General features: G+C 47.3%; 1 protein-coding gene across 3 annotated transcripts in view; it reads left to right on the top strand.

Annotated features, from left to right (window-relative positions):
* Nucleotides 1–24731, top strand: part of ST7 (suppression of tumorigenicity 7) — a 139857-nt gene that overhangs the window by 36854 nt on the left and 78272 nt on the right. The window contains exon 1 of one of the 3 annotated variants that reach the window (XM_082771659.1): nucleotides 639–909. The exons of 1 other annotated variant lie outside the window; for it this stretch is intronic. In XM_082771659.1, the coding sequence (XP_082627785.1) occupies nucleotides 888–909 (22 nt within the window). In that variant the 5' untranslated portion in view covers nucleotides 639–887. Of the gene's footprint in view, nucleotides 1–638; nucleotides 910–24731 lie in introns of those variants that run through there. One more of the 3 variants, XM_082771661.1, reaches the window with a different exon arrangement.

The following is a 24731-nucleotide window of genomic DNA, read 5'->3' on the forward strand; positions in this document are numbered from 1 at the left end:
GTGTGACTTATTATGGTTAGAGCGTTGCCACAGTGTATTTTGACAATAGATTTAAGTAAATTAGACAGTTGGCCAGCGCCACGTGAAAAATATGTTTGAAGTGTAGATCGGCCCAGGAATTTAATTTTCCTTTGAGGGAAGAATAATGAAGAGAGTTAGTGGTGGAAACTCGTGATTATTCTTTATTGCATATGCCATAAATGGCATTTACTAGGACATTTGTCCTGGAAATTTATTCTGCATGATGCGTTTGCAAAGAAACACTTCGCATCTTGTGCAGCCGAGTAGAGAAGGGCGAATTCACGGCAGATATTTCCGTGCTGGCATTAAAAGCACGGGGCGGGGGGGCTTATCATCAGGGAGGGAAATATACGTCGGCTTCTTTGTCTTCTGCATTTGGTGACAAAGGCATTCCCATTTGAATCGCCGTGCTCCATCCGAGCCCCCTGCGAGCCTCTGGTTAGCAGCAGTCAGTCTTTGCAGTGTCCTGACGTCATCCAGTGTATGCATGAGCTATGCTATTGTCTTACTGAGAGCAGGGGCTGGGGATTGCAGTATCTGGTGGCTGCTACCTATTTCTGCCTCCCGCTATCACGGGAGGGACGCCGGCCTTCCCTTATCTCTTGGATTTAAAACAGAAGCTCCTGCCTGTGGCTGCCCGAAGAAGGACCTTTGGTGGCAAGGAAAAGCTGTCTGCAGCGTGGAGCAGACGAGGGGAGAAGAGAAGAGAGGAGAGGAGAGCCTGGCAGCTTGGATAGCTTGGACTGCATTGTCTGGCTTCATGACCCCTGCTGTGTAGCAGTCTCATCCCTGCTCTCGTACACTCCCTCCGTCTTCCTCTCTTTTTTATTCTCTCCTTTTTAAAATAGCAGCATCGGGGGCCAGCCATGTTTGGCACTGAATCTTCACGTAAGTAAATGCATCCCGCTCGCATCCTTTTTCTCTTTCAGCAGAGCTGGCGATCTCATTGTTGTATCCTGGCGCTTGCGTTCCCCGTGCCGAGAGCTGCGGTGCCAGCCTGTTTACCAAGGGGCGAGAGGTGCTGGAGGGAGGCATCTCCCTTTTTGCTGCGGCTGTGTCCTCCCTGCTGGCATCGTTGGGTTCGGGCTGCCAAAGGATGTGGGGATAAAGGCAGTTTTATTCGGACATGGTATTGATAAGATCACATCTGTCGATGCTCCGTAGTCGCAGCCGCACAGATGAATGCAGTGCTCAGATGAGATGCTGAGGGGATGAGATTGCTGCAGCGTTAGATGGGCTAGAGCCGAGGAAGGATGGTTTAATCTGAAGGGAAAAACAATCTCAATCGCTTCGGTTTTGCTTCTGGGAGAAGGGAGGCTCTCCTGGGATCCTTCCCGTGGCTGGAGAATTAAATGAGTTAAGTCGGATTCTAAATATTGGGAGTATTCCTCAGTTTCTAAATGTGACAAATCCGAAATAGCAGCACTGTTTATTGGTTTCTTCCTGGTCTTTGTGCGGGAGAACTGTAGCTGAGGCTGCTGTGTAGAAGCGATGTAGGCACATGCCATGGGAAGCAGGCAGGGTTTGCTTCAACAGGAACAGCAATTAGCTCCTGGCTAAGCTGCTCGAGGATGAAGACAGGGTTTTTGGATAAATTATGTTTTCAGTGCGGCTGTGTGGGGCGACCTGCCTTATCCAGTGATTATCTGCCGCCTGGAAAACGCCGAATGTTTGCCTTCCACGGTGCTTTTTGCAGACATAACACTGCGTGCTGCAGGCATTTCTGAGCCGAATGCGAAGCAGCGGCTTGCTCCCAGCGGTACAGCGGGCAGGGAGCTGGCACGGCCCCGCGCCGTGGGGCTGGGACCCGCTCTGCAGCTCGGCTGCTGCTGAGCAGCGCTGGGAGCCCGGGGACACCTCGGGATCACCTCCTGCCGCCTGTCACAGCCTGCTCCCCGAGGGCTGACCGCTCCCTGTGCCGGGTGGCAGCTCCCCACCTCCTCCCGCACAAAGCCCGGCCAAGGTCAGGCAGACTGGAAGCAAAATTCACTCCGGGGTTGCTTTTGTTCTGAGAATCGTCTCTCAACGCGTTGCTGCCAACCCCTCTGAAGCCCTCGGTCGGCAGAATAGGAGCAGAAATGCCCGGTGTGGCGTTTGCAGCTGGTGCCGCCGCCAAATTTATGAGCAGCCTGCGTGTGTGTCTGGGTGTGTGCCCGTGCAGAGTGCTTGTTAGCACACTGTGAGATAAAATCAGCCCTGCACCTGCCTCCTGCGGGCACTGGGAAGCTGAAAGCGGTCGGTGTTCATTTCCCGGCTCCCCTCCCGCAGTACCAAGTGCCCTGATAAATGGCGTGCCGAGCTCGGAGGGGCGGCCGCAGCGCGCTGCCTGGTCGGTACCGACAGCAGCAGGGGCTGCTTCTGTTCCCATGGCTCCCACCTAAGCGAATTTAGAAAACCGAGGTAACAGGGGATGTAACAGCCCCTACAGCCCCCCAGGAGGGTCCAGCAGTGTTTATTCACCCTCAAAAGGACTTAAAAGCAGCACCAGTGGGTGCTCTGGCTGGGGCAGGCTGCACGCCCAGTGCCTCTGCTGCACCAGGAACCAGAGGGTTTGCTTTTAGGGCAAGAGAATTGAATGGGAACTAATTTGGGCAGAACAGAGTCAAAATGAGGGCTTTTTGGCCTCCCCTCTGCTCCTGCCTTCGTGCTGCTGAGCTGTGGGGTGGCAGGTGCGGCCATCTGAGGGTTAATAATATTTCTGTCCTGCCAGTGCCCTGCTGGGTCCACTGGGCAGACCTGCATAATGCTGAAGTAAATTAATAAAAGTCAGCCTCGTCGGGTCCTTGAAACAACTACAGAAGCCATTGCTGCAGCTGCCCAAAAAGCACAAAATGAGCAGATTGCAGCTCCTTCATCCTGCTGGTTACCCTTGGCATTTAGGGGCTGAGGCGTTCACATTTTCTTACTCTTTTCTCTGATTAAAAACCAAAACCAAACAGCAAGCGAGAAAAACCATCGCTTCATCCTTCGGCTTCAGCGTGGAGCAGATCCTGGGTTAGATCCTTCCTCCTGTCACTCATTAACACAAATACTTCAAAGGCCAAACACCCCCCCCCCCCACCCCAGCAGCTCTGTTTTTGCTTTTTCCTTCTAACGGCAGCGAGGAGGGCAGCGGGAGATAGCGCAGGGCCGCGCAGAGACACAGCCGTGTGCTTATCTCCTCCGGGCTGCTGGGAAAGACAAACATGGGGCAGCGCCGACGTGACGGGGCCGGGACGCGATGTACGAGCAGATGCTAACCCCGCGGCACGCTGCGAGCTGGGGAGGAGTGAAGGAAAATGTCCGTGCAGGGAGCCGGGCCCTGGTGTGGCAGCTCCCGTGTGGTCACGCTCAGTCTTTTCCATCGATCGCGTACCCTTTCGATAAGCCCCATGGGAGGCCTGTGGGGTGGAGGTCATTCATCCTCGGTGCCTCTGTTCCCATCCGTCCCCACCCCGTGAGGTGCCGGGCTGTGAGGTGCACGTGGCAGGGGCTGAGCTGGCCGCCCCGTGTCACCTTTCCCACTGAGCTGACAGGTGGATCCGCTTGCTCAGGTCGTTTCAGAGTCCGTAGAAGGGAAAACTTTGATGAAAAATGGAGTTGAGAGTGAGATCTCTTTGAACATGAAATGTCGTGGCACTGTGTCAGCGCCTCACCAAGCCCGGGGAGCACGAACAACGCAGCGGGGCCTTGGGCTGGGAGGAGCTGGGCCCTGAGAGAAGGAGGCCAGGGAGAAGAGGGTGACATTGCCAGGGCCAGCACACCTCCCTGCTCTGACTCCCACCTTTAGGCCTACAGGAGAGACACCACAGCACAAATTAAAGCGACACGGGAGAAGCAGCACATCTGGAGGGGCTTGGCAGTCCCAGGGGAGGTTGGGGCAATGTGGCTCTGCAAAATCTCTCCCTGTGCTGCCAAGGAGCTTGGCAGGGTGCGTTTGGAGCCCGCAGAGCTGGCGAAGAGGTGCTAAAATTGCTGGTTTCATACCTGCCGCGTGTGCTTCAGGTAGCGCAGGCAGAGTGACGCAGCAGGGAGGGAATTACACGCCCCAGCGCTGCTGGCGGGCTGCGAGTGTGCTGTGAGACACTGAGGTGATTTCCTACTGCTGGGCTTATTCCTGCTGTAGTATCTTAACCTAGCGCTGCACGGAGGCTGGGGGCTGCAGTGAACGGGCTGGAAAGAGACCATGGGACAGCCATCAGGGTGGTCAGGGGGTGGAAGCACCTCTCTTGGGGTGGGAGGCTCAGAAAGCTGGGGCCGGTCAGCCTGGGGAGGAGAAGGCTCAGGGGGATCTCGTCAGTGTCTATAAATACCTCGGGGGAGGGTACAGAGAGGATGGAGCCAGGACAAGAGGCAGTGGGCACAAAGTGGCACACAGGAGGTTCCTCCTGAGCACCAGGCAGCACCTCTGTGCTGTGTCTGGGTGACTGAGCACTGGCACAGGCTGCCCAGAGAGGTCGTGGAGTCTCCTCCTTGGAGATCTTCAAATGCCACACAGACGTGGGCCTGGGTAGCCAGCTCTGGGTGTCCCTGCCTGAGCAGGGTTGGACTGGGTGACCTCCAGAGGTCCCTGCCAACCTCAGCCGTGCTGTGATTCTGTGATCTGTGTAGGGAAATGGAAACCCTGCCCGCTTGCACTATCTTGTAGTCTGTATTTTCACAAAGTGCTTTTGTCCCTGGGCTTTTTTTATTCTTTTTCCAAACTCCCAGCCAGAACGCATTAACAGGGAACGGTCGCAGATAAGTGATTTTACAGCATCAGGAGAGCAGTCCTATGAAACCCGGCATAAGAGCAGCCATCAACACTGAGAACTGAGAGACCGCAGTGCTGGATATTAAGAGCAATTTCCACTAGCTCAAAAGAGACAATCTCTGTGAAGTGAATGGCCAAGTGCTGGACCAAAGGTGATGTCCTCCGTTCATTAGAGGGTGGGATGCCCAGGACCCAGCTCCACAGCTGCATGGGATGGTGGATGTGGGTGCTGCTGTCCTGGGCCACCGTGCTTGCCTCCTCTCATCATCCCGACCTGCAAGGGAGCTAATGGCAGCTTGAATTCACTGCGCAGAGCTGTCCTCAAGCATGCAGCTGTTTGGAAAGTTTAGGTGTGCATTGCCCTTTCTTCCTTCCCAAGAAAAGTGCTGGGGCGAATGGAGACATCTTGCAGGCTGGATTTGACTCGTGTACCTGACAGTCTCAGACCATCTGGCTCCTGAAGCCCTCAGTCCCCTTTCCTGTCCTGTTGGTTTGGAGGTTGCACGGGTCTGATGGAAAGTTACTGAACACAAGTCTAATCTCCAGTGCAGTTAACACGTGAGTTTCTGCAACAGGGAAGAAATCTGAAGGTTCAGGCAGTGAATGGGGTACGCCCTCCCCCCCACTTTTTTCCCCAGATTGTTTAATTACAGTCAGTCCTTGCCATAACTAAAATCATAAGCTATAATTAGTAGAGAGGCCCTTGATGGTTAAAGGTGACAAAAGATTTTTCAAATTAAAGACAAAAATCACAGAAGAATTTATGTTGAAGGGACCAGCACCTCCTTCAAAGCAGGACTGACTTCCAGTCTACATCCAAAGACAGATACCAGCTCAGTCCATCTGCTTGTTTGCAAAATGATGGGAGATCAAAACAAGCTTCAGCTTTGACCAGTTTGATTCACAGAACCAGAAATGGGCATAAATCTTTCAGCCCAAGGTCAGTTGAAAAGGTTATTGGAGTCCCTTTGGGCCACATGACCCAGATGGGAAGTACAGTACATGGCCTGTAATTTGAGCTGGTGTAGAAACACTGGAGTTTTATGTATTTGGGGGGTAATTAGTGTCAATGCCCAGCTAAAAAAATGACTTGGAGAACAATTAAGCCCTTTATTGTCATCTTAGCTGGAAGAGCCTACTCATCACTGAAGCACCAGGAAAAGGTCTAGGAAGTGCTATGAAGAGAGCACTGGAGATTCAGGGAGACAGAGTATTGCAGGTTTCGGGATGAGCAGGTATCTTTCTTCTTCGGTGAAACACCAATGCAACGCCTCCGGTTAGAACCTTTCATCTGAAGGTCGCTATCTGTAACAAGAGCTGAAAGAACCTTAGAAATGCCTTTATGTTCCTTATTGCAAAGGACAGGGCACTGAGCCTCTGTAACAGGGAATTAAGCTGTAAAACTAGAGAAAAACACTTGCTACCAGTGTAGCTCAGTGGAAAATTGGCTGGCTTTGCTGTTTCAGGCCAAGAGGAAGCTTATGCTAAGAGATGAAATTATGATGCTTAGAAACCAGGAATGTGAGTGGACCCACGTTATATCTAGACTAAGAAATGTGCCATTGCTTCCCAGCATTATGTGGAAAGTATTTTGGGAGTCCTGAGACTCCTTGTGGATTCATCTTGAATCAACATCTTGAGGTATATCAAGTGTTTTGATCAGTACATGGGAATTAGAAGGGAAATTCTTGTGGGACTCGAAGGCAGTGGTACAAAATTAAATTCAGATATATATGACCTCCTTCAAGAAATCCAGTGGCTGGGAAGATCTTTCCTCAGTGCACTGAAATGAAGGATGCTGAGGTGACCCTCAAGGTGTGCCAGACAGTGGCTCAGCCTAAAGCAGGAGCCAAGAATGAAGCTGTACAAAGCTGGTGAGCTTTTCAGAGGAATTACGTAGTTACAGTGGGGGCTTTTCCCGTTTGTATAACCCTTAAACAGCTTTTATAAAGGATTGACGGAACAGGGAAGAAGGATAAGAGAGTGGTAGGAATGAGCTCTGGAAGAACGTGATTTGTGCTTAAAAGGTCTGTAGCTTAAGATGCCCTGAGAAGGTTTTGAAGATGCCAGTGGAAAGATTGTCCATCTCCCTTTGCTTCTGCTCTTACATTTAACATGCCACTCATTAGCCCAGTGATTTTACATTTACGATGAGAATACGATTTCATGCATGTCATCATGCCAGCAAATGCTGGCTTAGATTTTGTTGCTAGGACTGAGTCTTGGAAAGCTGCTGCGAGTGTGGATTTCCCTCTGTACTCATCTGAACGTGGAAGTACCTGTCCTGTGGTGCATCGAGGACTTCTAAGAGGGTATGGTTTTATGCAAGTGCAGCAAAAGGAAAATGTACTCAGTTACAGATGGCAGTAGAAAAAGGGGATCGCATATTCTTCACTTTACATGTTCTCTGCATTTTTGAAGGGTAGCAAGGGATCATATGATGAGGACACCACTAGAAGGAGAATTACAAGGAGAAGAGCAGGTATTACAGCTCCGTGGAGCACGGGAAATGGCAGCTGAACCTATCTCTGCTGCAAGAACAGGGAAAACTGCTGCAAGGAGACAGCATCCCAAGCAGAACCCGAACTGCAGAAATCCCTGGCTTGCCAGTACTTACCATGAGTCACACTGATTCTCAGCAAGCTGAGCACGAGGAAAAAGCTGCTGGTCACGAATGTAAAAACAAACAAACAAAAAGGTGTTATAATTAGTACTACTGAAACATGACAGAAAGAAATATTTAATTGCCTTCAGTACTGGCAGTAGCAAGGTACCCAAGGCTGTCTCAGCAGCAGTAAGCTGTGCTGCTCTATTTGCACAGGTGTCATAAAGAGTCACCCAAATCAGCAGTTGGATGCTAAAATACATTCAAGCTTTGATTTAGATTATCGAAGAGAATACATCAGAAATACAGAATTATTGGGCAAAGAGACGTGTCGAGTCATGTGTGAAGATCCCATGCTGTTCCTTGTGGTCCAGAAGGAAACGAAACCAAGCACTTCAGCTAAGAAGCCCTGGAAATTTTACAGGCAGTGAGCGGAGGTGGAGGTCTGCGAGAGGGTTAAGTAAGCCGGGGAGAGTGTTCCTGCAGCTCGGCAGCATTTATCAGCCTGGTTATTCTCTGCTTGCGTGGTCCACAGCGATAACTCCAGATAAGCTGTTATTATTATGTGCAGAGCGGAGAGGGTGATAATCAGGCTGCCTGCGCAGATGGATGGAAAAAAGCCCCGAACGGTGGAAATGAGCAGACAGATAAAAAAGCAGCAAGAGCTGAGCTGAAAGCGTCTTATTCAAGAGTGGAAGTTCCCCCAGGAAACCACCCAAATGTGAGAGGCCTCGTGCATTCAGATTGTACAGGGGGATACGGCGGTGTCCCTTTCTGTCAGCAGCAGGAGGGTTTCTGCAGCACTACGAACGGGAGCGTATCCCTGCAAGATCTCTGACTTGCCAGTGCCTTCGTTCTGAGGCTTCACGAATGTAATGACTGCACAAGGAGATGGCTCCGGGATGAAGGAATCCTCAAGTGCATAAAATAAGACACGGATAGCACCGTCTTTACAGTGTACAGCTTATCATCCGTACAGATGTACAGCTGCCGTGCTGTCGTGGGACTAGTGGGTTTCGCCCCAGCCCATAAGGATACAAGAGCTACAATGACCAGAAGATTCAATTAATGAATTAATTAAGCCTACCCAGGACAAAGCACTGCCGATCTGTCCATGCAGAGAGACGCAGAAAGAACGGGTTTCCAAAGGTCTTTACACAAGACATTTTTCTAGAGTTGTCCTTGTAAGTATAAACATGTGGGGTTCTTGCAGTGCCCAGAAGCTCGCCGAGCTACGTGTCTGGCATTTAGCTGGGCTGGGCCCAGTTTGTGTGTCTGTAGTGACATTCGGTTGTTTCCTCCACAAAATAAAGACTGTGTATATGGCCACACACAGCTATGTAAAAAGATGAGAAGAAAAGGCTCAGGTTGGGACTTGCCATCCTTAATAATGTCCCCTCGAACATAAACACTTCCCAGGGGAACAAAGCAACGTGTGTCTGGAAGCAGGGCGAGGCGCAGCCTAACGGTAGCTGCACATTTCCAGTTATTTCAGAATATTATTTTTTCAGAAAAAAATGAAGAGCCTGAAACCACCTCCCCACTCAGTCTGCGACTGCCGACATGAAGCCGTGATCTCACAGCTTCTCTCCAGGAGCTGGAAGCCCAGTCCCACAGCAGCCCAGCAGCAGGTAGCTGCTCTCCTTGTTCCTACCTGTGTGGAGCCCAGAAGTCTAAGCGTGCCTGGAAGCTGAAGCAGCCTCACATCTCCAGCAGCAATGCAGATGGAGCGACAGGAGAGGGCTGGAGGTATCTCAGGGGCATGCTGCCAAGCTGCCTTCCAGAAATGAGGGCTTAGTCTCTGCGAATCAGCTGCTAGAGCTTATTGATTGCTTTGAGTCTTCGTTTGTTTGTTTGTTTTTATGAAGTTGGCCAAAATCTGGCCCGTAGTCCCATCTTTGTGTCAGTTCAGTCTAGAAGTAGCTGGCGAAGGGAAGTAGTTATTGGGCTGTGCCTCTGTGTTCTAGCATCCAAGCTCACAGAATTGGTCAGATTAAATGATTTAGTAGAAGAAAATGAGGATGAACAGTCAAATAATAGCAAAAGTTATTGGTGGACATATTCAGACTGATATTTAATGAAAATAAACTTGTTGTTAGCAATGTGAGAAACTAAACTTTAAAATAATTGGTGAACGAGATAACCATGATACGACAATTCTGTTGCAAGAAATAGTTTCGAACACTTTCAAAAAATTACCATAATTCAACATAATAAAAAATGACCATAATAAAATAATTTATTTTCCAACGTGGCATTTGCTTTCATTCTTTGCAAGGAGAATGGGGCACTAGTGGTGAGCGAAAGTAGAGTTGGCTTCCTTTTTCTTTATAAAGTTGCTTTTTTTCCAGGGCCTCGTAGCTGAGCCCAAGGCCAAACATGGCCTTCAGGGACCGATGTTGTATCTGATTGCTTCTCTGGAAGTGATTGCACACCAGCTAGTGCAGGAGGCTAATGCCCCAAAATAAGCGAGCAGCAGCAGTTGGCGTATGGTTGGAGTCACTGCAGTCACGTCTCGGCATTGTCCATTTGCTGTTGGCCCCCTTTTCTCTGGAACACCACGTCAATATGGTATCGAGCAATGAAAGACTTGTCCTAAATGGGTGTCAAAACCCTTTGTGCTGGGCTCTTAAGAGCTCAGGGTGATTGATGTGATCAGTCTTTTCTGCGATTCCTCTTCTCAGCAATTGTAGGTGAGCCCTGAGAAGGTTTGTCTGTAACTGTCCTTCCTTAGGTTTAAGTAAAAGTGTGATTTTTTTAAACAAGGTTAATTATGCTGATACAAAAAAAAAACCTATGTGGATTCTCAATTAGGACTAGATTGAGTTAACAAGGTGTAGGTTTAAGGTTAATAGAACAAGCTTTCTTAGCTGAAATAAGAATGGCTGTGAACTATATTGCATAAAAATGTGGGTGCAGACAGGTCAAAGTGCTTAAAAGTAACATTTCTGTAAAAATGATGGCACGGTTTCTTGGTTTTGTTTTTAGTATCTTCCCTAACATTTCTTGTAGCTTTTAGAACTCCAAATGAAATATGGGCTTGTTTGTTACACTCTCAGGTTTCTTAACATGCATGAACGACCTTTGATAAAGGGTTTGAAGTTCACATCTGCCGAAGACGAACTACAGTTTCCAAGCATAACAAAGGGGTAACTTTGTTTTCTTTGATCTCGTGTCCATGCAGCCAGCCCTTTGGTGAAGTTTCTGCAAAGCTCATGTTGTATATTGGGAAGATGCCAAGAAAATGGATATTAGGTGGTGTTAATTGCCCTACTGGTAGATACGGCCACACTTCTCTAAAATGCTGGCTTGTGGGGAGGCCCAGCTACATTTTATTGATCCACGGTGGCAGAGCATTAACAGTTTGGAGAGCAGGAGGTGAGAAGAGTCTTTTCAGATTTATGCAGGCATTACCAGTAACAGTTCAGCACTTAATCATTGTCCGAGGTGGTATAAAAGTTAGTCTTTATACCAGACACCCTGCCAGCTGTGTTCTGCTCTGGATCTAATTCCTGAACTTGAGCTGGTTTAATAACTTCTGAGATTTTTACAAAAACAGGAATAGAGCACAAAATGTATTATGTAAACTGTTGCAAAATCAGGTGTTGGCTGATCTGTGTGTGGAGACTGAAATAAGCTGCAGAACAGTTGGGAACCTGAAGGAGGAGGCCAGGTCAACTTCTTTCCTGAGCAACAAGGAAACTGGGGAGGTGTGATGAGCTAACAGAGGAGAGAAGGAAGGCTGCAACATGGAAGATCCTGAAATTCTCAAATTAGGGGGATTTAGGAAATGTGAGAGCTAAAATCCGATCTGCCAAACAGGCAGCTGGAGCACCTATACTTGAGGGGGTGGGGGATGAGAGAAGCAGTAGGGAGGGCAGATACGAAGAGGTATTCAATCCTGCCCACCCTTCATGAACGAAGACCTGCTGCGATTCCCGTGGAGAAATCAGGAGACATCTGTGAATTGGGAAACTGAAAGAGAGAATCTGGAAATACCATTGGAGTAATTTTAGTAAATGAGGCCATTTTAGAAATTCCAGTCAAGGTATCAGTCTCCCGTTACTCCAATATCCAAAGAGGTGCATAGTCGATCTGCTGTAGTGTGTGCTACCAGCCTGCTGGGTGAACAAGAGCTTGTTCATGCCATGAACGTGCCACGAATCGTGCCATGAAGCCAGGCCCCCTGCTCCTGCTTGGGTTGGGAAAATCGGGCAGTGTCTCTCAGAGTGGGCTGGAGAAGCAGCAACACCAAAGGCTAAGCACTGTGCAGGGGGCTGTCACAAATCCTATTTATTTCCAGATCTTTTCAGAGGCTGGAGTGTAGGCAGGCTCCTTTCTCCTTCCCTCCCTTCACGAGGGCCGCTTTTGTTATTTTCTCTGGGTCTGTCAATCCCGGCCGTGCTCTATTTTACTGAAAGCACCAATTAAGTAGCCGAGCATTTGCTCTTCCTCCCAGATGGCTCCCGCCGCAGCACTGGCAGCAATCTGTGCCGTAACAAAATGGGCACGAGCCCAACCCCTAACCTTGCGCACGGCTCGGTGCAGCCTGCCGTGGTACACCGAATTAACAGCGGGACGGGAGCTGTGCAGTTAGCAAGAAAGAGCAGGGCTGGGGAGGGAGGGTGGGAGGGTAGAAGCTGCCCGGTGCTGCTTTGTGTTAGCCTGGTTTGCTCCTAATCCTGCTCGCCATTCAGCCCGGGTGGTAGCAATGAGCCCGAGCACCAGCTGTGCCTCCCCATGTGCTGCTGTGTTATTCGCAGCTCCTGTCAGAATGAGGCATTTCCATTTAATTTGCATCTTTTTTTTCTTTTTTTTTTTTCTCTCCCTTCTTTAATGAACAAGTCCAGCAAATGCACTTGTGTCCTCCTTAGCGATGCCTCCCCTCCCAGCTGTAAGATCCCTTTCAGCCGGCTGCCTGCTCCAGGCCTTCTGGCGTCTTGGAGCTAGGAGCGAAGCGCCGGAGGTCTCTGCTGGTTGAGGCCATCTCCTGCAGCTCCCAGCTGCTCCGGGGGCACTTGTGGTCAAGGCTCAGGTTTCTGAGCCGAGCCCTATCACCCATTCAGCATCAGCAGCGTGGCCCTGCTGAGGTTTTCCTGCTAGGTAGGTTTCCTTACACTCTGAAAATCTCGTATTTTCAGAATATGTATTGAGAGGTTACTGGCAGAGCTGCCGAGGCTTTCTCCCCTGTTTTCCCAGCAAACAACACAACTCTGAGGTGACAGTGGAGACCCCACCTGGAGCACTGCGTTCAGCTCTGGGGCCTGCAGCACAAGAAGGACATGGAAATACTAGTCCAGAGAAGGGCCATAAAGATGGTCAGAGGCTGGAGCACCTCTCCTACAAAGACAGGCTGAGGGAGCTGGGGTTGTTCAGCCTGGAGGAGAGAAGGCTCTGGGAGACCTTACAGCGGCCTTCCAGTGCCTAAAGGCTACAGGAAAGCTGGGGAGGGACTCTGTGTCAGGGGGTGTGGTGATAGGACAAGGGGGAATGGCTTTAAACTGAAAGAGGGCAGATTTAGATTAGACATGAGGAAGAAATTCTTAGTAAAGATGGTAGTGAGGCCCTGGCACAGGCTGCCCAGAGAAGCTGTGGATGCCCCATCCCTGGAGGTGCTCAAGGCCAGGCTGGATGGGGCTTTGGGCAGCCTGGGCTGGTGGGAGGTGTCCCTGCCCATGGCAGGGGGGTGGAGCTGGGTGGGCTTTGAGGTCCCTTCCAACCCAAACCATTCTGTGGTTTTACAAGTGCCACTGAACATTTTGCTGCTTCATGTGCTTTGTGGTCACGTCCAACACTGGACTGGCAGTCAGTGTTTGAGATTCTCCCTGGAGGCCTAGCGTTCACTCTGGAAGTTGATATACTCTGCCTCCTCCTCAGCTGCAGGAAGCCTGGTGTCATCCTTTCTGCTGCAGCCCGTACAGCAGGCCAGATAAGGTTACCTGAGCACAAAAAAGTACACTGAATTAATTCAGTAAATCTGCAAAGGCCACTTTTCAGTCTCTGGTGGACAGCCCGGGTCTAGAAAGCTCAGTCTGCTACAGAGAGGTCTTTGGCATGAGAATGTCAGTGTCCTGGGTACTGGTAGACAAAACCTCTCCATTCATTTTCAGTTAATGGAGAGGCATTGAGCAGTGGCAAAGTGGGCAGGAATATGTTTTGAAAATAAAAGATTTTTTTTCTGATAGAATCCCTGGAAAGGTAAGAAAGATCAGTAAGCTGCTAAAACCAGCCTGTCCTGCTGGAGAAGGGAAGCAAACAGACAAGGAGAGAAAACAGCTATTGTTATCTATGACATGCTCTTCAGTTATTTGGCCCGGAGTGGTCTCTCATATTTTTATCTTGAACCCATCTCTTTTTTATTTGTTGCTGGAGGTGTGCTGCCTTCTGCTCAGTGGGGCTTTCTGGGTGGACAGGCAGAGGTCATCTCTAACAGGTAAGGGGCAGTTTCACCCACGTTTCATCCACATACATCTCTGCACAGTGCAGTGTTTTGGCCAATTCCTGTCGCTGATCACATCTCCTCTGGGCGAGCTGCAGGAGCTGCTTGGCAGCGAGTCCCCGCTGAGAGTCATCATCAGGTGGGGGGGCTTGGGGGTTTCTGTTCTCAACTTTTTTAATGTTGGGATATACAGAGAGGAACTGAGTCAAGGATGTGAAATTTAGTAAATCTGAAAGTAAAAATAGTGGCTTTAAAGGTAGTCATTTCCCAAACGGAGGCACTTTAGTATTATCCCAATCAAAATTTAGCTCTGAGCAGCCGGCGGATGCTTTTGGTGCTGGGTTCTACTTTGATTGTCAGTATCACTTCAAATTCAAGGAAAATACTGTTGTTTGTTTTTTTTTTTTTGTCATTAATTTGATCCAGTTTCATAGAGTAAAACAGTGAATTACAAAAAGAATCAGTCTTAAAATTGGTTTCAGCAACTTTTATTTCAACAATTATTTCTCATTCCTTTCATTAGTCAATATTTCAGCTAGGCATTGAAGTGAAATCAGTCTAAGCTGAGGTACTGCTTGTACATTTAGATTATATTTTCTCATCATGCCTTAAGTTTTATTCTTTTACCATTAGGCAGAATCCTGGAAAACATCAATGTCAGGGAGCTGAGCCATGGAAAAAGGCATATATTCGGTGTAACGTCAGTTGCTTCCTGAAAAGCCACTAAAGGAGATAACAAACGTCTGTCAAAGCATCCAGATAATAAGATGTCTCTTAAGGACTGTGAGTGCTGAGATGGAGCAGCTAGATTTATCCCTGAAATGATGCTTCAGGGCTCCATGGCCCAGGCTGGGGTCATTTTGCCCCTTGCACCTGTGTGGCTTCAGGCTTGATTTGGTGCTGCACCATCATCCTTCAGCAGTAGGATGCCTTGGGTTTGGGACGCAACTACGTGAAGCCTTGAAGTGTTATCCGTCCTGCCATTTGCCCTCACCACACCTTATTTTGGGCTTGAGCACTGTGCTTACAGACAGTTATCTTGGGTGAGAGGCTTCAGTAGCTGCTTGTATTCAGAAGAAATGCATATTGCATTTTTAGTCTTCAGAAATGATTTAGGATGGACTCCCAAACGAACCCACTGTATATTGTAACACTTTCATGTCAGTGCTTTTTAACTGCAGTGCTAACCCCTTCCTATTGATAGCTCATGTGGCTGAAGAATGCAAGACATGAAGGGAACATTTGGGACTGAGGTCAGTTGCCTAAACGAGGCATCCAGAGCCATTTCACATGCCCTAGGATTGTTCCCCTGGCCTCCGGCTGTTCTCCTGGGGGCATTCTGTTCCTGTAGTGTGCCGGTGTTCCAGATACCCTGTGTCATCCCGAACAGCTTGGCATGCACGTGCCTGGGCAGCTCTTTGCCATGAGGGGTTGTAGTTGGTGCAGTCCTAAAAGGATCCGCTTACGTTAAGTAATGTGGCAATCTCAGGTAGCTGAGTAACCACAGGGGCTTCGGTGCACATTTCTGGTCTTTTTCCTTTGTTTTGAGAGTAGAAGTCGCAGTGACGATGACAAACTCAGGCTCTGGTGAAGCACACGTGTCAACTGGTGCAGTCATTAACACCGGCTGCTGGGCAGCACGGGCGCCGGGCTGGAGGAACATGCTGTCCTCGGATCGTCTGCCTCAGGAGCTGCCTCCATTTGCCATTTGCAAGCAGGGACAGACAGAAGACAAACATTTCTCCCCCTAAATATGGGACTTGCTCTCGCCTAGTTGCTTGGCAATCCACGGGACTGTAAAACAAGCAGGCTGTTAAGCAATGCTACTGGTTTCCTTCCTTCTATGGCTTTGTGGGATGTGCTGTGAGCTTTGCACCCTTACAGCGGCTGCAGCCCTCTGTGCAGGGAGGGGGGCACTGCAGCCACACGGCTGCCTTCTCTGGAAGGAAAGGTGCTGTGTTTTCAGGTGCTCCTCCTGTTGTTTCGTTGTTTTTTTTTTCTATGTGACACCGCATTTCTGTTCCTACCATTTCCGTTTTCTCCTTTTAAGTTTATTGGCAGCATCTGCTGCTGCTGTCTGTAATTACTCTCAACTCTGGGAGAAGGGGAAGCACCGGGCACAGCAACAGCCTGTGCCTTCCACGTAGGTATTCAAAGTCATCTATTACTGTGCTGGCACAAACAGCTTCCTCCATCATTCATTTCGCCTGATCCAAAACAAATTCTTCTCTCTCGACCCTACATGGACTCAAGCATCACTCTGCCTCCTCACTGGTGGGGAAAAACAGAACGAGCTCCTGTCGGGGAGAACATCAGTTTCCATATCAGGTTATATTTCTGGGGCTGTCCAGTGGTAAAAGTAGGGTCAGCCACGTGGAAAGCCCTGACAGCTCCCTGAAGGCTGCAAGTGCAAGTTTGGTCCCAAGCAGACAGCTGTATTCCTGCTATCAAAATAAGGATGGTGATTAATCAATCATAATAGATATTGCTACTGATAATAGTTCTGAATAATGCTGATAAAATACAAGTAAGAGATTCCAGATGCTGAGCATGGTTTACCCCAGGACCCTTGGAAGAAAGGTCTCTTGAAGATCTGAGTTTAAGTCTGTAGAAATTACTTAAAATTCTGGCATGCTTTGTCTCGATGTGCCATTTTCTTACTGTCCAGTATAGTAAAGAACCAGAGCATAACAAATTAGCCAGTAGTGATGAGAAAAAGGAAGAGAATGGAAGGAACAATTGCTATGCACAGCGAGCTACAGAATTACAAATGGCAGTCTCGTTTGGTGCAAACTCGTGGCACACTCTTCTGTATTTGACATTTAGAGATGAGAAGTTTTGCTTGAGCGTTACTCCCTTTCTGTCACATCATTTGACGTTCCCAGCCAATGAGCCCTGAAAAGTAATTACAATAACCGCAGGAATTGCTAAATGAAAGAGCACTCAGAGATGGGAATTAGTAGAGTTGTGGTTAGCCAGTGGCTGCAACATGCTCGGTGAACAAGACGTGCAAATTTGAGTGGGGCACCACCTCGAATCTTCTCCTAGCAGTGGGGAAAAAAAAACAGTTCATCACTCTTAGCTCGGCACTTGGCATCGTGGTGGGAAATCCGGGCTGTCCATGGCCAGATGTGCTGCTCCAGGGATGGTGTGAGCAGGTGGCGGTGGCTGCGTGTCCCCATGGGAAGCAGAAGGGCCACGAGGGTGTAGGTCTGGGGCAGCTTCTGAGGAGCACGGCACCCTTTTGGCTATGAGGACAGCTCTAGTGAAAGGAGCCAAAAGATAGTGCCAAATTCCAAATCCCTAAATTCACGTGCATATATTGTATAAGGTATTGCAAACATTAAGTTTACATACAGAATTCATGCCATTTCTGCTCGCGTCAGCGCGTCGCTCTTTAATACTAGAAACAGATTTACTGTTAGAAAAGTTAGAGAGGGAAAATAAAAGCATGCTCACTGTCAACACATATAAAATGCACAGAGGGAGTTCTACATTAAACAGAATTATAGATAGCATTTCCAAAGAAACCCGACTTTAATGAAATCTGTCAGATGCTAATCACAAAAACATGCTTTGATTCCCTTAAAATGATAGATCATTATTTCTTTCCAGAGGAAAAAAAGCATATACAGGACACAAGTTTTAATTATGCCTACGAAGACTGAAAGTTGTTAACATTTCATATAAATATGGATGTGACTTGTTTTTGAGTTCTTTTATGATCTGGATATAGGCCTTGTCTATATTGTGCAGTGGAGAGAGCTTCAAGTGAGCTGGCTGAGTAATACCAAAGCAATATTGTTCGTCAACACTGAGCTAATTAGTCTTTCCAGTTGTTTAATAGGGATTTGCTGCTGTCTTGGGTGGAGATGAGTGTCTTCACAAGGCATGGCACCTCACAGTAAGCAGTCATTTAGGGTGCTCTGCACTGCACCTTGTTACAGGGTTAGGTGTTTGCTGCATCTTTTGGAGTGTCAGGTTTTCAGATCCATGTTAAATGTAGGCTGAAAAAATCTTCTTAGAGGGGTTGAGTGATGGTTGTTAGCTGTTGGGTTTTCTTTTTACTTTCCCTTTTCTACCAGTAAATGCTCTACCATGAACAACAAAAAAAGGTTTTCTTCAAAACTAACTCACAGTGATTATTTTATTTTAAATCTTATTTTATTGGGTGCTTTTCTTTGACTCCACAAAGGAGCCTAATGGAGATGAGTTCCTCAAATTTTCCTCTGTTCCTCAAATTTCAAGTTTTTAAAGTGTCTTAATGTAAGTCTCTAAAATTTTAAAGTATTTTCAAAAATCTTGATCTATGTTTGCTTCTCACTGTCCTGAGAAATATATTCTCATCAAAAGGTGCTGATAATTTGCTTAATTAATGATATGTTTTCATCTAAGTTACATAAGTTCAGATTGCCGCACACCACACTTACACATAGAATAAGCATTTAAAAGGATTGGGAAAAGCTATTTTATCGTTTCTTCCATGGGAAACAAAATACTGAACATTTTGTATTTTTGGTTGCTGTTATTGCTCGTACTTGTAGTTTATGCAACCTTAAAATACTTTTCATTGGTATATAGAGAAAGCCATATAGATAAAGCCATTATTTTTAATTATAAGGGGTATAACCTGCAAATGTTTCAGTTAGGGCAGAGAGTCTCCAGTTTATTTTATTTGTATATTTTAGAGCCCCTCTGATTTTCCAGGTTTAAAAAAAAAAACAAAACACCTGGAAAATCAGACTGTTCCTTCGTAGGAGGAAATTTTTCTAGAATAAAGTTGCTTTACCAAAGCCAGAAATTGTCATCAGCCCGGAGAAGCATTGTTTTATTTTACCAGCATCTGTTTGAGGATTGAGTGAGGGTGTTCGCTGTTTGGTCAGCTAGGCTGGTCTCGAGGAAGATGCGAGAAGACATGAAATTAAGTTCTGGAGGTGAAAAACAGCCTGGGAAAATAAAAGGTACAGCTCCAAACTGTGTAGTACTGAGATCCCCATGGAGACTGATGGGAAGGCTTGCAGTAAGGGGAAGACTGGAGGAAAATACTGGGAGGTAAATCCATCAGATGTGGTCAGAGTGCTGCAGTTGCAGGTCGCAGTAAAACAAATTTCCTTTTCAAGCTTTTTTTTTGAAGGTGTCATCTTCATGTATTGTTTTTCAGCATTTTCTTCAGAAAGCAACAGCTAGCTACATAAATAAATGCATCTCAAGCTTTCGGTGACATAGAGAAAGGCTCCTGGCTGCCCATTAATTATCAAGTATGGGAGGACCACGTTTCTGAGTTTCTTTGTTCAGGTAGGCGATATCTAAGGGATCTCAAAAGCCTGATTGTAAACTTAGGCAGAAGGCAACTGTGTGAGTGTCTCCCAAGGACTTTCTGATGTCCTAGCGGGTGAAGAAGGACATTTCCTTGGGAGCTTCATCCCAGGGCTGCGCGGTTCCTGGGCTGCACTGTGTGCCCTGAGACATCCCTCCAGGGTGCTGGGTTTGGACCTGTACAGCTCTCCAGATGCACCAGGAAATGGGGAAATTCCTGCTTTTTTACTGGTAAAAGATTCTTGTGATGTGAAGTCTATTGACAACACAGGAAGTGAAATGAGCAGATGAAAAAAACAATGGACTCAGTTCTGAAGCAGGTGTTTGTGTGTACCAGGCCTGTCTTTCTGGGAGCTGTAAGATCATTTTGGCCTGGCATCAGGGCACGGATGATGCTTTCTTCTGGTGAGTGGATGTGGCTGATGTGCAAGGTAAAGGGTATCACCCAGGAACCATGTGTTCTGCTGGAACTGCTTAATTGGTGCTGTAGGGATGGCAGCGTTCTGGAAACAGGAACACCAAAATGACTTCACCTGGATGAGATTTTAGGCGAGTCGATAGCCATATAACCTACGGTTCTGTGACTTCACACAAATGGCAGAGGCATCACATTACTAGGGTGAAATCCTGGTCCTGCCAATGGCAGTAGCAAAAATTCCCCTGGCTTTGAAGTGCGTAGGTGGATTTTTCCTATGATTCTTACATGAGATCAGACTCAGTGTTTACAAGCCATTTCTGTATCTAAGTTTCCCCTTCTAAAATGTGAATTTGATGCACATTATGTTTAGCAGTGTATGCTGAGATCTACAATGGAAAGGACACTGAAGTGCTATGCAAAATGTATTAGAAGGGATAATCTCCTTATAGCAGTTGTTATAGTTGAAAACAAAACAAAACAACAACAGAAATGAACCTAGAGGCATGCGATCTCTTCTGAAGCAGAAGCCATGTCACTCAGTCTGTTTCCTTTTTGCTCTGAGGTTTTTTGCTTATGGAGGCTTTACTTTGTCCACTGAGTTTTAGAATCATATAATCATTTAGGTTGGAAAAGACCTCTGAGGTCAAGTCCAGACGTTAATGTAGCACTGCCAAGTCTGACTTCTGTGTTGTGCTAGCAGAGCTTTTGTGGCTCTGATGGCCTGAAGACAGAAATGACGTGAGATTTGGAAGAATCTGTAATCTCATGGAAGGGTGGTGGCACAAGAGACCCAGATGTCCTTGCAAGGTGCATGTTTCTGCACATAAGACTTTGTTAATAAAGTCATTTTTATTAGGTACTCAGAAGTCATTCTTCCATTAATTTTACATCAGAAGGCACCACTGCTGTGCTACACACTCCAGCAGCTGCAGTGAATCCCAGCTTGTAGGCTTCAGACTAGACTAGAAATGTAAAAACAGGACGTATAGATGAGCACAAAGGAGGGAGAACCAGATCTTGGGGTGCATCTCTCAGTTTGCTCCCGTAGTTCTGATCATTTTATAAAATCCAAAATGATGACTGTCTTCATTTGCTGCTTCTTTTCACAGTGTTATACCTTATAAAGGGAAAACAGTATTTATGTGAAAATGGATAGCAGAAGTCTAATTTATTGGAAGATTTTTTCATTTATTTCTGCAGGAAAGGTCAAAACAGAGAAATTGGCTGGCTGAAAACATTCATCCAGAAGAGATTCCAGGCAAACAGACTGGGATAAAAAATAGCATCAGTAATATCAGTTATCTTCTTCATGCAGCATCTGTCGTTCTCAGCACAACCTTTTCCTGTTCACCAGGAGACAAAAAAACAGCCTGTTAAGTGACTTCAGGCTGATAATGTCCCTGTACCTTGAAACGGGGCGGTGATTTATCCCATTTTTATGGTTCAGAAGAAGGGGAGAGGGGAAGAAAGGCCCCTTCCCACCCCAGGTCATGAGCCTAAAAACAAGTGAGCATCTACACAAAAGAACCTAAGTGCACGTCTGGGTGCAGGACTGCCCTGAAAACGTCGCTCCTGCAGCACACAGCCCTGGGACAGTTCTTGGGCTGGGTCAAACAAATAAAACGAGATGAAAACCACCAGCTTAAGTAACAGTGTGGGTAAGTGCTCGCACAAGGGTTTAGCTGCTTAGCTGCCATTCCTGTTAATTGCGGGTGGGAAGCTAAATCCCAGGGCTGAAAATCCTCCCCCTGGGGAGACCATTTTAAACAAGGGTTAGCAAGGAAACCATCTTGAGTCTATGGTTCAGTATCACATGAAATAAAGAGGTGGGGGAAGGGGAAGGTGAACTGGAGGAAGAAGAAAAAAATAGAGGTGAATTTTGGTTTTTCTTTTCGTAATGTACATTCTGCCAGGTACCCTTTTTTTGGCATTAGAAAATGGATTCTGATGAACCTCTACTGTTTTACTTCTTGAATTGTGGGTCAGAAATTGTTAGGTAAGGTGCAGCATGTGTAATCTATCATTTGAACTGGAGCGGTGAATTTTGTTACTGCCATCGCAGCGCAGAGCATCTCCATCCCAGCCACCTCCTGGATGAAAGGTGCTGTGTGCTGGATGAAAGGCAAGGGAGCAGAGTTAGACCTCAAGCCCTTCAGCACTGAATTGTTTTTAACTTTTCTCCCAGTTTCTCTTTCTAAGGCACGTGCCTTTTAAAACGTGTGCTGAAAGCTGGAATGCCCGTGCTTGGACAGGACTCCAGTGCCTGTGTCTGCATGGTTTGGGGTCAGGACAATGTAACCCAAGGCCACGAGGCAGGATTGAAGCACTCTTCTTGCTGCTTTCTGGATGCCGTCAGCCCTGGTTGATGGCCCTTGTGCAGGGAAGGCAGTGTTGTCCCTCACCTGGGCATTGCACCCCGGTGTGCGAACCCTGCCAGGCAGTGCAGAAACCGGTTGTGGATTTTGTTCTTGCAATACAGCAGTTGCAGTGAAGCAATTTCCTTTTATTGAACAAGATTATTTTCCTTCAAGGGTAAAGGAATTATTTCATTCTTCCTTTAAATAAAATAAGCCACTGTATTTCCTGGTCATCCTCTCTTCTCCTTCAAATCTGTTTGCTCATCAGCCACTTTCTTACAATCCGTTTCCTGACTTTTCAGCTGAAGTGTACATGTAAGGAAATCTGATTCTACAAAAAGCTTTGGAAAATGATTTACTGAGAAAAATAAATTGTTCTTTGTCAGTGGGGACTTTGAGTGGAGATTTTGCCCATCAGCATTAGATACACGTTTGGCGCATCACTGTTTGACTCGATTGTATGCAGAAAAGTAGCAATTTATGCTGATTTCTTCAGAAATAGGTGTTGTCATCTGTTCCTGGCAGAAAAGACATAAACAGAAGTTTTGCACTCTGGTTTCTTCTCCTGTCTGAGGCCATTTCCAATGCATGCAGATAGGATAGGAGGATATATCTGCTCTGCGTTTTTCAAATGACATTGCAAATGGAAATTAAATTGAACCAGATGGCAGCTGGGATGAATAATTTAGAGCTCGAAGAATAGGAAGGAGCTGCCGTGAAGGCGAGCAAGTGGATGTACGTCACAGAAATGAAGGCAAGAGGAAGCTTTAAAGCTGCTGCAGCATGAAGGAAGGTGAGAATGGGCTTGTGTGCTGGTAGCTTGTGCGCTGGGGAGTGAACTTGCACACCTCTCAAACTCCAGGTGCACCCCAAAGACATGCAGGCACACAGAATACAGTCCTTGGTGTCCATAGAATCATAGAATCATAGAATATCCTGAGTTGGAAGGGACCCTTAAGGATCATCAAGTCCAACTCTTGACACCGCACAGGTCTACCCAAAAGTTCAGACCATGTGCCTAAGTTCACAGTCCAATAGCTTCTTAAATTCAGACAGGCTCGGTGCAGTGACCACTTCCCTGGGGAGCCTGTTCCAGTGTGCAACCACCCTCTCTGTGAAGAACCCCCTCCTGACGTCCAGCCTAAATTTCCCCTGCCTCAGCTTAACCCCGTTCCCACGGGTCCTGTCACTAGTGTTAATGGAGAAAAGGTCTCCTGCCTCTTGACACCCCCTTACGAGGAAGTTGTAGACTGTGATGAGGTCCCCCCTCAGCCTCCTCTTCTCCAGGCTGAACAGGCCCAGTGACCTCAGCCGTTCCTCGTACGTCTTCCCCTCCAGGCCTTTCACCATCTTCGTAGCCCTCCTCTGGACACTTTCCAACAGTTTCACGTCCTTTTTATACTGTGGTGCCCAGAACTGCACACAGTACTCGAGGTGAGGCCGCACCAGCGCAGAGTAGAGCGGGACAATCACCTCCCTTGACCTACTAGCGATGCTGTGCTTGATGCACCCCAGAGGGCACCTCTGCACTGTCCATGAGGGCACCTGAGTGATTTGGGGGTGCTTGGAGCACTTCAGAGCCCACTAATGCTGGCCTTCAGCAAGGAATCTGAAATAGCCCCTCAGCTAGCAAAGCCTCTGTGCTATCCCTGTCAGCTGAGTGAGCTGCTTCTGGAGATAAACCTTTCAAAGAAAGGAGAACAACAGTGGGGAAAAATATTCTTCTCCTCAGGGCAAAACAGAGGAGGAAACAGTGGTCCACACAGGGAGAAAAACATGAGGTTATGGCTGTTATTGGAGAATCCCAGGCTTGTTTCATTTCATTTCATGATTTTGCTTCCTTTTTTTCTGCTCATTCAGTCGCCAAGGCTTGGGAAGAAATCCCTTGGCTCCCCGTGAAGTGAGACCTCAGGGTAGGAGCGGTACGTGCCCGGCACCCCGTGGTGGAGGAAGGAGGTGTGCTGGGGGATGGTGTGCGGCCCTCGGCCATGAGGGCACCGTGCGCCACAGCAGGGCCAGAGTGCAACATGGCGGCAGCGGGGACAGGCCCGCTGTAATTACTGCGTGCCTTTCCGTGCCGCTGAGTCTGTCAGGTGTTGCCTCATCAACACTCATCCAGCCTGGCTTCCTCTGTAATTCACCTGTGTTTCCAAAAACGGCACTATATGGAAGATGTGTGCTGTGTTTTCGTTTTGTGGTGTTTTGGGTCTCCTGACGTGTATCGATATATTTGGTTTTCTCTCACAGCACTGACAGCGGTGGGATGGGCAGGCGGGGACAAGAGGGCTTCATTCCTCTAGACAGGATCCTGTTGCCTTCCCTTTTTTCTTTTTCCTCACAGGACCATTTTCTGTCCATAAAGCATAGTATCAAAAATATTTTGAAGATCTTTATAAGTCTTTTTTGTCATGGGTTTCTAGCTGTGGCTTGAGACTAACTGATCCCTGAGTGATCTACTTCTGTGACTATTTAATTGACTTGGGAAAACTCCTGCAATTCCAAAACAACAAGCAGCTTTAGGGAAAAGATAATGGCTCTGTGGCATTTAGTTGATTATCCAAATTACCAATGTGCTTCATGAGCAGCAAACCTGGAGTAGTTTCTTTAGGAATCTTAGTCCTCAGCGGAAGAAAACCACCACTCTAGAGAAGCCTAAAAATCTGTCATAAGATCCCCAGCTCAAGAGATGCATTTTTCCCACAAAGCCATGTTCATAATTCACAGATAAAAGAAGACTGGATTAATTTATTTCATCCAGAAATTAAACATCCTCAGGGCAAAGGCCTTGTGAATGGGAAAAAAAAATCTGGGTTTTGAAAAACGTTTTTTTTTGTTTTTTTTTT

This window comes from Aythya marila (genome assembly GCF_965140915.1).
Source record: "Aythya marila genome assembly, chromosome: 1".
Lineage (NCBI taxonomy): Eukaryota > Metazoa > Chordata > Aves > Anseriformes > Anatidae > Aythya > Aythya marila.